At 38.1% G+C, this 17,684-nt stretch overlaps 1 protein-coding gene across 3 annotated transcripts in view; it reads right to left on the bottom strand.

Moving 5' to 3' along the window:
- Positions 1-824: 824 nt before the first annotated feature.
- The window catches only part of LOC143299925 (peregrin-like), a 36,833-nt gene continuing 19,973 nt past the window's right edge, over positions 825-17,684 (bottom strand). For 2 of the 3 annotated variants that reach the window (XM_076613461.1, XM_076613462.1), the window contains 4 exons: positions 13,745-13,867; positions 11,246-11,352; positions 8,924-9,066; positions 825-6,537 (listed from right to left, as the gene is read on the bottom strand). In XM_076613461.1, the coding sequence (XP_076469576.1) occupies positions 6,345-6,537; positions 8,924-9,066; positions 11,246-11,352; positions 13,745-13,867 (566 nt within the window). In that variant the 3' untranslated portion in view covers positions 825-6,344. The remainder of the gene's footprint in view (positions 6,538-8,923; positions 9,067-11,245; positions 11,353-13,744; positions 13,868-17,684) is intronic. The other variant, XM_076613463.1, reaches the window with a different exon arrangement.

Raw genomic sequence — 17,684 nt, 5'->3', positions numbered from 1 at the left:
AGTGTAAACTATTCAGGGAACTACTATCTACTTACTGATTTCACAACAGATTCTGTTTTTATGTATACTTATCTCTGAGCATGTGAATATTAAACTTTGGTGAGCGCTTGTGACAGGGACACTTGTTCCATGTCCAGAATTTCACAGAAGTCAACCCAGCATTAACTACTTTTCTTCACAAAAGTCAAACAAACATTAACAACTTTGTTGTTTCAAAACAAAGAACTATTAAGTTGAACAACTGTCAAACCTCTATCGTCAGAAGACATAAAACTACTTATCCAGTGCCTTCCAAGGTACAAGTTAATAAACCAAATTCTTTGAATTCCCTATCAAGAACAATGTACAAGTTGATTAACCAAATTCTTTTAATCACCTATCAAGGAATTCAAAAAGAACTCAAAATCAGAATATGCAACAACACATTCTGCATCTTAAAAAAACACATCAAAAAGCAACAGATTAGGGTATTAGAGGGGTGGGGTGGGGGCTGTGCAAGAAACAAAAGATTTCCATTCTGTTGACAGTGTGCTGAACACTGAGCAAAGCCTACTGATAGGAGAGCAACATAAATGAATTCTCAGAGTCCTTTTTAATTAATGGAAGGAAAATTTAATTTCTTTCAAGTACAATATTAGTCTAGACTAGGAACTTATGTTCCTTGGAGGCACTAAGTAACTGGTTTTAACTGTAATATTTAAGTATGTCTGAACTTAGCTTGTAGTGAGAGATGACTGAGTGCATGGTAAGTGACAGCGTAAGTATATATCTCAAAAAGAGAGACAGTAAAACTGATAGTTTTAGAGAAAGTGCTAGGAAGAGTGCATGCATGATTGTGGTCCTCAACAATATCCCCAGCATGATAAAAAGGAAACACCCTGGGCCCTTCAAAAGGCATCCCCTCAGGATCCAGACTGTAAGCAGTCTGACAGTGACGCTGCCTCACCCTCAACACAACCCACCCACTGTGGGAGTCTATTTACAACACAAACCACCAAAAACATCATCAGTTCTGCTACATATCACGTGTCTGTTGCAGCTTTGCAGACCACCCACTCCTGCACCATGACCTGCAAGAGTTGTTTTGTTATTTTTATCCCTAGTACAGCAAGCCATTGACATGAAACAGGCAGTGAAACACAGGCTTTCTTCTTTCCTCCTTTTTCTGTTCTTCCAAACTCAGCAAGCCTTAGGTGGGTTCTCATGCCAACAACAACAACAAAAATTACATCCAGCCTGACATTTGACATGACTGCTCACAGTCCAGCTGACCCCACAGCCTGGTATCAAGTCCAAGACTTAATCGTGTAAAACCTTACCAGGTAACAAACATTTTCAGTAGATGTTATGTGCTCAACCTGATTTGTTCCATGCTGTTTATCCAGGCGGCAGCATGCTGCACCCACCACTATCCTGCAGGTCATCAACTGACCTGAGGTGGGGAAAACAGTAATGACAGATCAGTCTGACCACAGACATCACAACAGAGCAACAAACACTTCTCACTGGAATCAACAAACAAACAGAAACAAGAACAAAAACAAAAAAACAATCCATTCCCATCACCACCACCAGGTCTGACCATCACAACAGAATCCCACAACATGCCACAGTCCTGCTTTCCACCAACAACAAACAAATATAGGATGCCATCTTCTCTCCTCGATCACATGTACACCATAAACCATCACCTCAACAGTCACAGCATGTAAACGGGTGAATGAAAAGAATGAACAGATGCATACTTGTTAAATAATAAACATGCAGAATCACTTTCGTTTTAACAAGACAGTCAATGCATCTTAACAGTTAATCTTCCTTCTTTTTTTTGACTCAAATATCCCACATCTGTCTCTCTGATAATGTATGCCAAGATTGTTGGTCCACCTTCTTCAGTAACAGGCTTCAGTTTTTGCTATGTAAAACAATGGCTTTCTATGTGAACTTTGGTATAAAAAAAAGTTCTTTACATGTTTACGGGCCTATTTACTTCACTGTTGCTTTATTTGACTAGAATACTACTTCTCTTTATTTCATTTTATTTTTTGCAGATCCACTCTGAATTTGCAAGTAAACAGTAGTTAATACAGTATAAGCAAATCTGTACCCATATATTGACATCATCAGGAAAATGAAATCAGACCAAATGGTTATTCCATTTTTGACTGAAATCTATCAGTTCAAAAATGGTCACATTCCTGACTGTTTTTGGAGGATATATGAACAGGTCTTAAAAAAAATACATCAAATAATTATAAAAAATTAAAAACAACTTCTTAAATCTTCACTGAATTCACTGACAGACTTAAAACAAAACAGAAAAGAAGTCTGTTAGATTGAAACAACTGTTGAATTTATCCTTCCATTAAAATCAGAAAATTTATTCAGACAGGAGCCTTACTGTCAAATTTCCATTTGATTTCGCAAGGATTTTCACAGGGGAAATGAGAAATGCCTGTGCAACAATGCACTAAAATAAACAGAAAAACTATACACTTGTTTGTTTGCTTTATGAAATACATTCAAATGTAGGTTTGAGCAAAATCAAACTTAAAGTTGAACTTTTTCAAAAAAATAATAAATAAAATACAGGGGGGGGGGGGATTCCAGCTTCTTCCAGTTATTCATTTTGAGCAAGTAACAAAGCTCAAGTTTAGCTTTGCTCTGTCAAAACAAAACCCACAGTTAATATTCTGGAAATACTTTCTCCCGATGGTTGGTCAATTGCCTATGAAATCTGCCAAAGGCGGCATGATGGTAACTGCTGTCAGATTTGTGGTTAAATCTCACTCTTTGACTTGTGTCAAAATGTATCAACTCATGTGGCAAAAAAAAGGGTTGGGAAAGATAAAGATGTATGTATATATGTACATAAAATATATATACCCAGTATTTTGTTAGAACTAAGAGAACAACTGATCTCTTGCTATATCTAAAAAAAACAAAAAAAACTGCTTACTTGTAAAAGATTAAACATAAACCATATAATTCATAATTCCACTGCAGCCTTTTATCTTCTTCTTTTTTTTTTTTTACATGGTCATTCAGGAGCTAACTAATACCAAACAATACTAACAGTAAATAATCCAACAGGTAAGAACAATAACCATGCAACCTAAATATAAAGAAATAACATATTTCTAAAATATAACCAACAGCATCATGAATGGTAGCAATATTTCTATCATTATTAATAAACTGGGTGGGCCACAAGAAAAAAAAAATGACTGGGAAAAAGGAACAAGAGAAGAAGAAAAACAAAAAAACAAACAGTCCTCTGAATAATCATGTTCCATGGCTTTAAACCATACATCCACACATTAGGAAATGCTGCCTACATGATAATCCACACAAAAAATTCATACACAGTAAATGAGGCAAGGGAGTGAGGAGTTTCTCAGACGCAATCTTGTAAAAAGAAAAAAATATGTACACTCGCTCGGATTCTCCTTCCTTCTCCAAACTGTTTGCAGTGCTTCACCACTGAAGCAAAAGTTCTGCATTATATTATCTGTGAGTATGCTTCTATTCACACGTGTATATGTATGCTAGTGTCACAGAGACAGAAAGTGAGGGGGCAATACGACATACAGAGAAAGTGAGCAAGACAGCATAGAAAGAGAAGAGAGAGCATGAGACAGACAGACAAGAACGACACAGACTCTTAAGTGACAGAAGTACATTTGATGAGCATGACTTTCCGACAGTAGAAATCTCAACATAGTACAAACCATTTCAACCAAATGTTGTATTATCATTTCATCAATATGTACAAATATCTGGATTCTTCTCAATTCCTCAGCAAGCACTTGGGATTATTCTCATAAACTTAGCTGGGAGTGGTGGGGGGTGGATGGGAATCCAACAATCAATAGCTTTTCAGAGAGGAACAAGAATGAATGACAGTGAACAAGAAAAACCAGCTCTGGCTCTTGTTCAAAGCTAAAAATTTTGAGGGGAGGGAATGGGAGTGTGTGTGGTGGGAGGGAGGTATCTTTCCAGAAGTAATTCTAGGAGGGTGGGGGGAGGAGGTGGGCAAGGGGTGTGAAGAGGAGGAGGTGGGGTGGGTGGGGTGGAGGGTGCAGCAGAAAATGTGAACTGGGGGGGAAGCAGAAATTGTTCAATCCAAGTAAAGTTGCACAACTTGAGCTTCCACCCCAACAGTCCGGAACAGACTAAGCAAAAACACTTTTCACACATCTGATACCACTCACTTCTTTTTCTGCACCAAACATTCAATAAATTACTTAACCACCAAAGACTTCAACCACATACTGGAATCATGTATCCTCAGCCAAAACCTCACTGCCAGGAGATAAGGAGAAAGAAGCATGCAACAAGAGAAGGTACATTCTTTCCTGCAATACCTACACCAACACTGTACAGCACTCGGAACAAACTGCTGTTTAAGTGCATTGTATGGTCTTGTATGGCATTGTACTGTACTACCTTTTTGTCACTGACAGATTTCTCTGTGTGAAATTAGGACTGCTCTCCCTGGGGACTCTGCTTTGCCAGTGCAGCAACACCCTCTTATTTCTTTTTCCCGTCTGCGGGTGTTTGTTTTACTATCAAAGCAGATTGTTCAACAGAAATTAGTCAGGGTCAAACCAACTCTGCACAGCACTCTGAATATGCTGCCATATCAGCCCCAAACCTCCCCATAAAACAACAACAAAAATTGCCCCTTTGTACAAATATAAACCAAGCCTCACTAAACTGCACACAGGCAACACCAGTCTGCACATTTTAAGCAGTCGTCTTAAGTTTCGAATATTTTACATGTTTGGGGCAAAGAACCGTCCTTTGCAAAGTCCTAAAATCATTAATGACACCTGTACATTTAGAGTAAAGAACTCTCCTTTTCAAAAGGTTCACAAAACTGCTATTCCAAAGACGTATTTATTGCTTGTTTTTCTTTATGTTTGTTTCAGATTTTTTCCACTCTTCACCCTCCTCCTCCAATTCCCCAAAAGAGATATGTTACATGAAATTTAGTCAGTAGTTATTACCAATGCTAATCGCCCCCCTCCCCCGCTTTTACTCCAATGAGAAAAAAAACAACACACATTAACAAAGAGCAGATATATGTATAAATATTTCAACCACTTAACAGATGTGTGCATAGTAAGAGAGCAGATGATGCAAAACCTTCGTAACATTCAAAGTGTCCACACTGTACAGATGAGAGGGAGTGGAAAAGGTTGTGTGTGCTACAGAACAGAACATAAGCAGATGAGCTGTGAATCCACTCATATGCAGGCATTTCAATACAACCACAATCATTTACATATTTCATAAGTACTGACAATATAAACCCGAAATCTGCTTGCCTGGAGCTGGTCACTACAGCTTCCTTCTCTGTCAGCAAATCGATCACCAGATAGAAAACACACTCTTTCTATCAGCTGAATCAGGCATGTCTGGCTTAACCAGAATCTTTCATTTCTAGTTTTTGTGTGTGTGGAATGACTCTTACATGCAGAGGTTTATGGAGAGAAAAAAAGAAAAAAAAAAGAATGCCATTTTGAAAACAGACAAACCAGTTGTATATGTCCATGATTTAAATAGTTAATATCCTGATGGTTTTCTCAGCCTGGTTCCAGCAGTGAGACTGAAACCATGCAGACTCTTTCTGAAAACTTTTTTTTTTTCAGGAGAGTTACTGACACACATCCAAATTCCAAACCCCTCCACTCCCTTACTCCTCCCATGTGTGTCATGCTTTTCTCTCAGTTCATACAACGCAAAAGTTGCCCATGGCAACAAAAGCCAACAAAGGAGTTATTTCAAAATACATTTACCAATGAGCAACAAAAAAAAAAAGGAGGATAATGTTTCCTGACTCAAATCTCAAATACAATAAAGTAACTAATCACCAGCACTAGGTTCTAGTGCGTCTAACTGGCTATCATCTCCACCTTTCAGGCAGCTGAAACTGAAGAGAGGATGAACAGCCACTGTGAAAGGAAACCACCTGTGATGGACCTGGAGAAACTTGAGGTACCCTTCAGAGTTTCTTCAACTCTGTCTTGTTCCACTTAGGTTTTCACAACATCAGTGTATTCCCTTGCACAGTATTTTGTCAGTCTCACTCAACAGTTCCAGATGGCTAAAATAGACTGAGATTTAGCTGAGAGCCGGTGACAATGACTGCTAAAGACTGACATATAGCTGACAGTTGGTGACAATGATTGCAAGGCTGCACCGGATCAGTCTCTCTTCTTAAACTTGACAATGCAATGTAAATTACTACTACCAGCTTCGAATTAGGAGAATGTAAAGAAATAATCAACATCACCCCCCTTCAGGCTATTCGTTCTGAGTGATAACAAAATGGAGGTCTAGCTTTCGGAGCTGGAATCCCCGGACAGGGGGTTGGGTTCTCCGTTCACCTTGCAGCGGTGGATGATGGCCTGCTCGTAGGCCTTCTGCACTGCCTTCCGTACATTGGCTTTCTTGTTCTCCATTAGGCGCCCTTTGTCCACATCTGAACTGACTCCCAGAGGCTGTAGTTTCTGACGAGGTAACCATTGCCTGCAACATACAGTGATACCATGTTTGAGGTAAGAGAGGGAATTTTTTTTTTTGGGGGGGGGGGGGGCTGCAGAGGTGAAGGGGTGAACAGGTGGGGAGAGAGGGCAGGGGGGGACTGTTTATCATCAAGTGTAACAAAATAGCAAAAGAAAGTGCAATACATTTAGGTATATGCACACAAAAAAAGCTGGCAGGAAGAAAGATAAAAACACTTTTCTTAAAATTTTCCATTATGGACATAAATGCAAGCAATGTTTTAATCTTGTTTTTGTTTTTTATTATATATCATGGAGGGAAAGGAGAGTCATAGACTCCGACAAATACTGAAAGAGTAGGTGTGGGAGAGACAGCAATAGGGGAAGAGAGAGACGGACAAACAAACAGTGAGCTAACATTTACAGTTTCCTCTTCCTGTACATCCTTCAAAGCTCCATATGTGATATATGCACCCAGACGAAGACAGATGTCTAGGGTGAGAAGAAAGCCAAGCATCTACAGGCAGACTAAACTGTTGTCTGATCAGAAGTAGCCAGGCTAAACATTCCCACACCCAAAATACGGGTCAATCACTCACATGGAAAGATATCTTCACTTTGCTCTTTTCTGGATACCACCAAAGGTACCAGAACTTGTTAAATATTTTGACATTCCCTGCTTGACTTATGACATTGTGCATGTGTTTTGTGTGTGTGAGCATTTTCATGAACTTTTCAATTTTGTTTGTAATATTTCCTCTAAAAATGAGGTGTGTGTGTGTGTGTGTGCTCGCACAAGCATGCGTGCGTGCATGTTAAAGAGAGAGAGAGAGAGAAACAACAGAGACAGGCCAGAGAAACAAGACTAAGAAAAGAAAACAGTACACCAAACCCAACCAACCACTCTCACACAACGATCCATCCACTTGCCTCAGAAGGCAACACCTATTACCCAAGTGAAAGGAGATCTGCAGAGGGAGGAAGAGAGGTGAGGAGAGGGGGGCAGGGGTGGGCTCTAACCAATCCTCCAGACCCTAACAAGGAAGACACCACTCACAAATCCAAAGGCAAACAGGTAGAGAGAGAAAGAGAGAGTGAGAGAGGGGAGGTGGGGGGGGGGGAAGGGGAGGGGATCGAGGGAAGGGGGTTAGAAACAAGAGCTACAAGCCAAGGGCATAGGAATGGCTTACTTGATTAAACCTGACAAGTTGCTGCTAAGAGCATAATTACAGCTAGCTTCAAGAGAGAAATTCACTACCCCTCCCCCCTCCCCTTATCCCATCCCCTGCCTTGTTAGATTCAACTCACTGTTCAAGTAAAGTTGTCTAAAGCAGGCATAGGTGAGGGAAGTGTGTATGATGCGTCCATTGTGATGGAATGTGAAACTGGAGGGGGAAGGGGGGGTAAAGTAGCTTGTGTGCATGAGTGCATGCCTGTGTGTGTGATTCAGTGAGTGACAGAGGGTGGGAGGGGGGCCATACATCTGAGTGTATACATCTTTGTGTGCATGTATGCCTGCATTCAGTTACATGCTGATATGTTTGTGGATCTGCATGTCTTGTGAGCATACAATAATACACACTATCTTTGTGTGTGTATAAGTGCAACACAATATCTGTGTGTGTGTCTGTGCATGCATAGTTCAGCACCACTGGATGTTGACAGCTGTTTAAATTAAGAGTAAGTCGGGGTGTATCACTACATGTATTAGAATCACCAACCAAACTGCAATTCAAGCCCACAATATATCCTCTCTAATCTTGTCTACTGACATCTGCCAACAAAAAAATGAAGTGACAAGCTTTCCTTTTACACCCTCTTTTTCTCACTGTGGTGTGGTGAGGTGGCTTGTGTGTGTGTGCATGTGTGTGTGTGTACGTGTCTTAGTGTATTTGTGTGCATGCACATGTGTGCATGTGTGTGTATGTTTGTTAATCCATCAAGGAGCCAGGAACAATCCAAATAAAACTTTGCTAATCCAGAGGTCAACAATACAAAATTCTCTTATCAAGAAATCAGGTTCAATACATAAGACTTTCACTACTATAATTGGAATGTAAAGAAAGAACTATTCCAAGCCAAGAAAATATAATATCAAATATAACGGAAAAGATGAGGTTTTTTTTAAGTATCAAAAAAGTAATAACAATAGGAAAATAACCAAGAAAAAGAACAATGACAGCAATAAGATCCTACAAAAGGAAACAAGATCTGAGTCTGTGAGTGAGTGGGGAAAGGGGGATGTGTGGTGTGTGTTGGGGGGAGGGGGTGGTGGGGGAGAGAGGAACAAAGAGAGAGAGACATACAGAGAGACAGAGACAGTGACAGAAGGAGGGAGATGGCAGGCTGGAGTCAGAATGGAGTAACACAGAGACACAACACACACCAAGAGGATTGCGAAGGTGGCTCACCATGTGCGCTTTGTGTCGAAGAAAAGCACCAAGTAGAGAGATTCATCTGGGCAACGCTGGACATCTAGAACCTCGTCTGGAGGCACAGGGATGGGAACGCCGTTGTGCAAGTACCCAGTCTTGGGCATTTTTGGATTGATGATCTGAAATGGCAAGACCAAAATAGTACACAATAATGATCACCAGGGCTCAGACCTCTTTTGGCTTTATCATTTCATTCTGACCTGAACGTTTGTTACTAACTTCACAGAGTGGATGGTTGCGATGAGGGATGGATGGAATGACGACACGACAGAGAGAGAGAGATGAGAAAGGCACGAATGAAAGACAGCAATATCATACAGATGACAGACACACAATAACAATGACAACTTATCTACAGGTACTGGAGGACAAGTGTTCTTCATTTGTTTTGCTTGGTTTTTCCCTCTCCCTGTCATTTTCCTTTTCAGTTTTTGACAGCTTTGCAGGTTGTCATCCATGTCTTGTTCTTCAAAAGGTCTCCACTCTATGGCATTCTCTTTAGAGGGCTGTCACCCATGTCTTAGTTTTGATGGTATCTACAACCTGTTATTTTCTCTTTCGAGAACTGGTATCAATGTCTTAGCACTTGGACTATCTTTTTGTCTTCACAACTAACTGCTGTGCTGGTCTGAATCAACTTTTTTTTCTTTGTTTTTTTCTTCAAATTAAGAACTTTTTTCCTTCAATAATATGTAATAAGAACAGGGCAAATAAAGACTGCATAATAAATATTCTTTCTCTCTCTGTCTCTCGCTCTGTGAACTTGTTCAGCTGACTTTTGCGACTCTCCTGTTCCAGAAAAGGAAGGAGTCATACTGTGGTTAAACTTTAAAAACACATTAAAAAAAAAAGGGGGGGGGGGGTTATAAAATTAGTAACATAAAAACTTATCTACCCAGAGCAGAATTTTGTTTCATTGACACAAAATTATCATCAAGCAGACATAGAAGAAGAACCATTCAAAACAGGCAAACTAAACTACCCTTTTCAACAGTCCAGATGGAGCTGAAACTGGTAACAGTTGCTCAGCCTGCTTTATGCTTACAGAAACAGTCGATGATGTCATCATTTGTTTAATGATTCTCACTGTCACCAAAAATAAAATACAATGTAAAAAATAATAAAAGGCGCATACATTCAATCTTGTCTTGAAGAAGTGGAATTGTTTTTATTGACAGTTATCAAAATCACAAATACATTACACTGCTACAGCAAAACCAAACTTGTTTGAAATAGAATGAAATAGGGAGGTAATTATTAACATTTTATTTAACACACAACAAATGTTCTTTATTTCTCACAACGGGCAGTGAAGCAGACTCAATAATTATACAATTCACCAAACGGTCTTTGACAGAACTGAAAAGTATCACCTACTAATTGTAAAACATCTGGCAACAGATCAAATCAATATATGTAAAATGAATTCAAAGAAAACAAAGTACAAATGCACTCATAAAATGTAATCACATTAAGCATATATAATATGTGTTTATTCAAGAAAAGTGTACATCAAATCACCAACTGTAATCTAAATGAAGTGATCAAAACAATACCATTTCACTTTGCAAGACAGTATTCATGCACAAAAAGTTAGTAACTGTTTTGAAGTAGCCACTGAAGAATAAAATTTTATTAACTTTGTAAATCCACATTTTCAAACAAAATCCAGTTGGATACATAACATAGAACTTGCAGGACAAGATGAAAGAAAATTAAGACCAGCACAGAATCTATTACACAACACTTAAGGGCACACTCTGAAACATAAGGAGGAAAAAGACACGAACTAAGTATGAACGTGTATCTGTATCATTGTATATGTGCAGCATGTAAATATCTGTGAGACAGTGAACGTGCTGTGCCTGCACATGTTTAAAAAAAAAAAAAGTTGGGAGGTATGGTCTGAGCATGGAGACTGCAAAAAGAAAGACGACCAAAGAAAGGAAGGGGGTAAATCACAACAGCTCCACTAAACAAATGTCATAGTCATGCAGGAGCTCACACTTTGACAACACCACCATTAGAAAGCTATCTGAAACTGCAACAACAAAAAAAGAAGCTTATTTCCAAAAACACAAGACTCTCATAATGTTGTCTCTTCTTGCTTGTATATTTCAGCCACTGATGTGCCTGCGTGAGACATGATCTTGACGGCAGTGGAACTGACAGAGTATCTGTGTGAAATGGATAGCATGGATCAATGAGGGGATGTGGGGGTGGGGAGGGAGGGGACTGGGGGGGATGAGGAGCAAGAAGAGAGATAGCGGAACTGTGCCAAGACAGATCTATACTTACCAGAGCTGGGTACCAGGGGTACCCCCGACACTTGGCCCAAACAAGGTCCAGTGGCTCCAGTGTGATCAGTTCATCGTAGTCCACACTAGGACTACGCCGTGTGTGCCCTACAACGGAACACACACATCACACTTTCAAGCTACTGACCACCTTTTATATATCACACACTCCAGATGTTTCACTCTACTTCAAGTTTCATTAGATTGTGAAATAACCTGCACTGCCTTTATTATGCTGTTACTAATTTCCAGATGATCTGTACCTTTTTCAGCTTGGGGGGGTGGGGAGGGGGGAGAGGAGGGTAACAAACCATTTCTGTTTTGCTATGGCCTAAACAAAATAAACTTCCTCTCCCCTTATAAAAAAAATTATCAAAAAAACAAAACAAAAACAAAAACAAAAAAAAACCCAACTCACTACATTATATAATGTAGGGTCTCCTTGTCCAAGGCAGAATTAAAATCCCTTCCCAAGTGTTCATCAATAGTTCTGTTGAAGTAACTCCCAAAGTGTTGATTTTTTTCTTTTTTCCAAATCTAAAGGTCCTCTACTGTTACCCTCTCCCTGCCAGATGCACTAAGAGTCAACCATTTTGATAAAAGTATAAGGTTTTGCTGCCATGACCACACACTTGCACTGTACTGAACCACTGCCTTGAGTTTTTAGTGTGTGTGGTTTTTTATTTGTTTGTTTTTTGTCTTGTACTTTACAGAAGTTATGAAGCACATGTCTCTCATTCTGATAAACCGAATATGTGTTGTCCTCCATGACAATATACATCTTATTATCAAGGTACAGCACGCTTGGTATACTACCGTTTAGAAACACCAATGTATGAATATACATGCAGTTTCAACAATTAACTTCCCTTTTCTTTTAAACACTAGCCCTGAAATCTATAATTACATGAATTACTCAGTTAGATGATAAATTATTACATTCATTAAAAAAAAAAAAGGGGGGGGGGGGAGTTAAACATATCTTTAACACATTAATACTCAATATTACTAAATATACATTAATACATTATTTCATCATGCATCACAGCTATTTTAACATAATGTTAAAACATGCAAAGTAACCTAATGGATAACGTATTAGTTTCCTTTATACACTTGTACATTATATAAAAACATATAGTATACTGACACAGGGAAAGAGTTAAAGTGAAATCAATTTGCAAATTTGTTCTTATAAAAGTTATAACCCACCAGATAAAAACAAAGAGAAAAAAATAGCCCATGCAATGCTAACTAAACTGGATAACCAGTGAAGCATTAATCAAACTTGAATGTCCTTTCAGTTATTATTTGATTTTGTAAGCAAAATACAGATTTCTTTTATATACTTAATAAACTCAAATGTCAGTATCCCTACTTAAAAAATTCAAATGTCAGTATCCAACATAAACAGATTGTCATACTTTCAGCAAAGACTTCAAATACACCAGTAAAATCAATAATTAAACTTCACAAAACTAAAAAGGATGACATATAACTTGAGTTCCTGCTTTTTGCATGTTATTTCATTTAAACACTGAATCATTTGTATTCAAATTTCAATCTAGAGCAAAGGACAGACCTTAAAAAAAGGCAAGGAAAAAAAAAAGATTTCCACAACCTGGGAAATTAGAAATGATGTGTTACATCTGAGAGAATATGAATGAGCAAACCAGAGACAGTGCCAGAGGGAGAGAAATAAACAGTTAAGTTTATTATCAATAATGTTTCTATGAGAATACTTAAATAAAGTTCCATATATATTTCATAACAGAAAATCTTATTTTCCTCCAAAATTCTGTCAATTACTGATTCAGACTGAGTATAAATAAAACATAACAATATATTTAGAATTGTCAACTCTGGCTTCTAAAGGATTAATTAATGAAGTAAATAATCATTAGAATGAAGATAAACCAAATAACAGCATTGGTATAGACCAGCTTTAGCAAAAACTGAAAGTAGAAGATGAAATACCTGTGCCATCAGGAAATGTCAAATGATACACTATTAAAAAAAAAACAACCAAAAAACAACAACACATATATGAAATCTGAAATATGAATTTCCAAAGGAAACAGGAAATAAAAGTCCAAAATCTATCTTAATTTTTTTTCTTCTTAAATTAGAGAGCAACACTAGTCAATATCTGATAGTGAGCACAACCTTGGTACGTGTATACAATAAGAGAATGTCACTGAAGAGAAAGTGTGTATACATGTGTGTGCATGCATTTTACGTGTGCATGCATGTGCTGAAAACCCGAGTGTCTGGTACAGAAAAAAAAAAAGAAAAGCATAACTGGCACAACAAGCATTCAATAAAAATAAAATAAGATAAATAAACAAATAAATGTACTATAACACTTAACAGTAAATAAACAAACTGAAAACCATATGTATATATGTAAGGATGAAACAACGCAAGTAACACATGGTAACACTAACAGCCAGGCAAGATAGCTTGTACTGTGGGCAGTACCCGGTCTTCCAAAGCTCACCTGCAGACCCTCCAGGTGAGAGAGTGGAAGCTGAAGCAGGAGAGCCCAGACTTGGGGAGGAGCAAGGGGCCATATCTAACATCACATAGCTGCCTTCCTCAGGGACAGCCACTGTGCAAGCCTCTACACAGACCAGGGTTGGATGCACAGCCAAGGGAGCAAGCCAAAAGAAGGCAAGGGGGAAAGGGAGAAAGAACACATTGCACATCAGAGCACAAACATGGTGGAATGATCGAGGTAAGGAGAACAAAGAGCAAAGTAGGAGGCTGGTGCAATTCAGTTGAAAAGAACTTCTTGATGTCTGTATCTTTGGACGTCAAGGACACATCAGAGTGCAAATGAAGTGGACTGATTGGGATGGGGTGAACAAACTGGAAAAAGTAGGTTGCAATTCATTTCAGAAGTACTCTTTACTCTTTCATGTCCAGTTCTCTTGGTGTTTATGTCTAACTACCCATAAACACTTACAGTTCTTGAGCTCTCGTTTTCAGCTATATATAACTTAAGGAATCAATCTATTCTTCAGATGAAGAACAGACCCAGATTATGAAATCTGAAATTTAACTGAGGAATTATTTCTACTCAAAATTTTCAGTATGCTAATTGAAACTAATGAAAGCTACCATGCATGTTTGGTTTGAGTGACTTTTCTTATTTAGTCTGTCTTGCTAACTGAGCACAGAATTAAAACCAACTCCAATCTTTGAAAGTTCTTTAGACTGCTTTTGGTAATTCAACTCCCCATTTTGCACAAATCTGAACAAAGTGTTTGAAATTAGTCTTGAAAAAAATCCCCCAAAATACAGGCAATAAAAAGGTTACCGCTGTCCTTATCTTTCTGTCTTTTTTTTATTTTTTTTTTATTTTTTATTTTTTTTATTAAGCATCAAAATAATGCACTATAATAACTATGAATGAATCAGTCAACAATAGGTTAGGCAATTTTTTTTTTTCCTTTATGTCTGTTTTGTTTTGTGGTTTCTTTCATTGTTTTTTTTGTTTTGTTTTTTTTTAATGCTTTATTTCCCTGTTTCATTCTGCCACTTAATCTTTGTATATTTTACTAAAACAAATCTTTGTATATTTTACTAAAACACTGGTGATACTTGATCAATGATGTGAAGTTTGTGACTCATAATATTATAGTCATTTGCAACACTTTTTGAAAAATCAAAACTGAATGACCTTCAATGAAGGTCAAGGTCAAACAGCAAGGATAAACTACTCAAGTGACCCACATCGACTGATTTCCTATCAATTCTGGGTCAATTTTGATCACCAAGTGGTTTCAACAACAACAAAAAATGTTGACAATCAATATCATTTTCATATTTTATCATTTCAACTTTGACCTTGCATCAAAAGTCTTGAGCTCAAATACCTCTCTTCTGTTTGCGTCTTTTCTCTGATGTTGCACAATCAATGCTGATAAAACATGACATAAAATCAGACTCGCCAGTAGCTATCACGAAGTGGAATGCCTGAAGTAGAGATAATTCAGTAACCCTCCTCCTGACTCATCCCAACGTGTCCCCAAGCCTTGTGTTTGTTTTGAAGGACCAATTCAATTATCTTGATGTGACCTGAATTATTAACACTGTAACAGGTATCACCGAGTCACTGACATTAACGTCCTGAAGTATTTAACCTCCCCGACACTGAATGAAGGTGAAGATGACAAGAGCGGGCACTGCATGTGCAATAATAAATCTTGTGTTGTTGGTTAGTATTACCCTTGCTTCTGTATTGTCACCTGTATCGTGATTACTGATGAGCATGTGCTGTAAACAACCTTAACCCTTTTGCTGCCAGGAAAATAAGATTTAAGTGAAATCAATTTGCCAGGGTTTTTTCACAAAAAATGGATATAAATTTTCAAAAAATTCTGTGCTCTTTGTTATTGGAGAAAGACCCATAAAAGTATATATTTTCTGAAAGGTAAATGAATAAAGAGCACAAAACACATGATGTTTTCCCATTTTATATATTTTTAGTGACATGCTGTTGTTTTGAAATCAGTGTTTTGTTTTTTGTCACATTTTCAACTTGTTCATTACTACATTAGTCAGGTAATTTGCACTAAAATATATTTTCTGGACAAATGGATATCTGCATACACAAAATCATACTAGAACAACCACAATAAAAAAAAAAATTAAAATAGATATACAATGTATTGTGACTTCTCCAAGTGATAATGTGGATGAGAGGCCACGCCCCCTCAGTCTCCACCCCCCTCCCCTTCACCCCTCTCACAGGTCACTTGATCCAGTTCTCATCAGATGGCGTTGGCCGAGTGCCAAGAAAATCGCTCACACTGCCCTGCTAATAATTCAGTCACTTTGTGTTGTCTGCTAAGGTTTGCACAGCCGGCATCACTCACTGATAGTCGTATCTTGGCCACTCTCTTGATTGCTCCCTTTATTTTCTATCAAATCGTCCTATAAATGTTCATCACTGTCTTCTTCGAGTTTACGCTTCAATTCTTTCTGAGCATCAGCAAAAGAAAGCAATCTTGGTTGATTTAGTTCGCTACGATCGCATGTCTTGAGCACGGCGTCAGTCTGACATTTTGTTGAGCGAGCGAGGCAGGCAAACACTGGGACAGTAACCCAACCAAAACGTTCAAATAAAGGACTGCCTCATGACGTAGATGTGGTTTCTAGCTATGAATAGAATCCAGAAAGCTTCCCCAAGCTAAAGCTACCAGCATTTTTGTCAACGAACTGAACGCAAAGCAGGGAAAAGTCAGAATATTTCGATGACAAGTTATCTCGTCATTGTGGCAGCAAAGTGTACACGCTTGCCATGACGAGTTATCTCATCATATAGGCAGCCTAGGGGTTAAGATGTGTAAAACACAGCTGTGAGGAACATTACTCCTGTATACTTTTGTTCATGCATACTTTCTGCTTTGAATGTTTGATATTATGTCAAAGTTACTGAGTAAACCTACTGTAATGTCATCTCTTGAGGTTGTGGTACAAAACATTAAATCTCTTATGTGATATAAATCATTTGCATTTATGGCCTGAAAACTATCATCTATGGCCTGAAAAGCAAAGCCTGGTTTTTCAGACTACAATTTCTGCCCTGTGATGTACAACACTGTGGTTGTTCTAAGCTAAACAATCCCTAAGGATGTAAAGTGAAACACTCAGACTGTGTTTACTCAGGCCCGAGCCTGCACACCGAAAATATTAGGTCTGTTATGCATTGTGAATCGCCAAAGTCTTGACATGAAACACAAAAGCGTTTGGCATGTATACATCTTCTGGGATTGAAACATGTGGTCTAAAAAACTGAAGCTGAACACAGAGCTACTCAACAACTCATAGAGACAACAGAAACAACTGCTGGGAGGAAAACTGTTTTTGTTTTCCTGAACAACTGCCTTGTGTACATTAGTGCAAAAATGGACATATCACAGAAATAAATGGTGGTGAGTACAGGGTTACTGTGGGTTAAGCCCATGGAATTGTACAGAACAGACTTACCATTGTAATTTTCACTATGGTTATGTCATTATCGTTATGACTAAAAACAAAAACAAAAAAAAGAGACTGTGATAACTCGGTCTACTGAGCACTGACAATGTAAAGACTTTTCAGTTTTAATCCAAGCAGAATGTGTTGAACAAATTTGAAATAGGAAGAAACTTATCTTGATTTAATAGAACATTAACTGGTAACATGCACCCACTGTTACAATGTTAGGTATCTCTTTTAATAAAAGTTTTATGTAAACATTGGTGGAGCAGAAAACTGTTAACTGGGTCACCACAATTTTCAACATTAACCAATAAAACAATGACAATATAACTAAAGTCTTGAGTAAATCTAAACAGTAGCAGAGGGCAGTTTACAAAGCTTCCTGATATCAACTGATAAAACAACTGAAATATAGAACTTGTAGCTGGGATTTGACAGAACTGATAAAA

The sequence above is a fragment of the Babylonia areolata genome, chromosome 25 (assembly GCF_041734735.1).
Source record: "Babylonia areolata isolate BAREFJ2019XMU chromosome 25, ASM4173473v1, whole genome shotgun sequence".
Classification (NCBI taxonomy): domain Eukaryota; kingdom Metazoa; phylum Mollusca; class Gastropoda; order Neogastropoda; family Buccinidae; genus Babylonia; species Babylonia areolata.
This window is presented reverse-complemented; position numbering and strand designations above follow the sequence as displayed.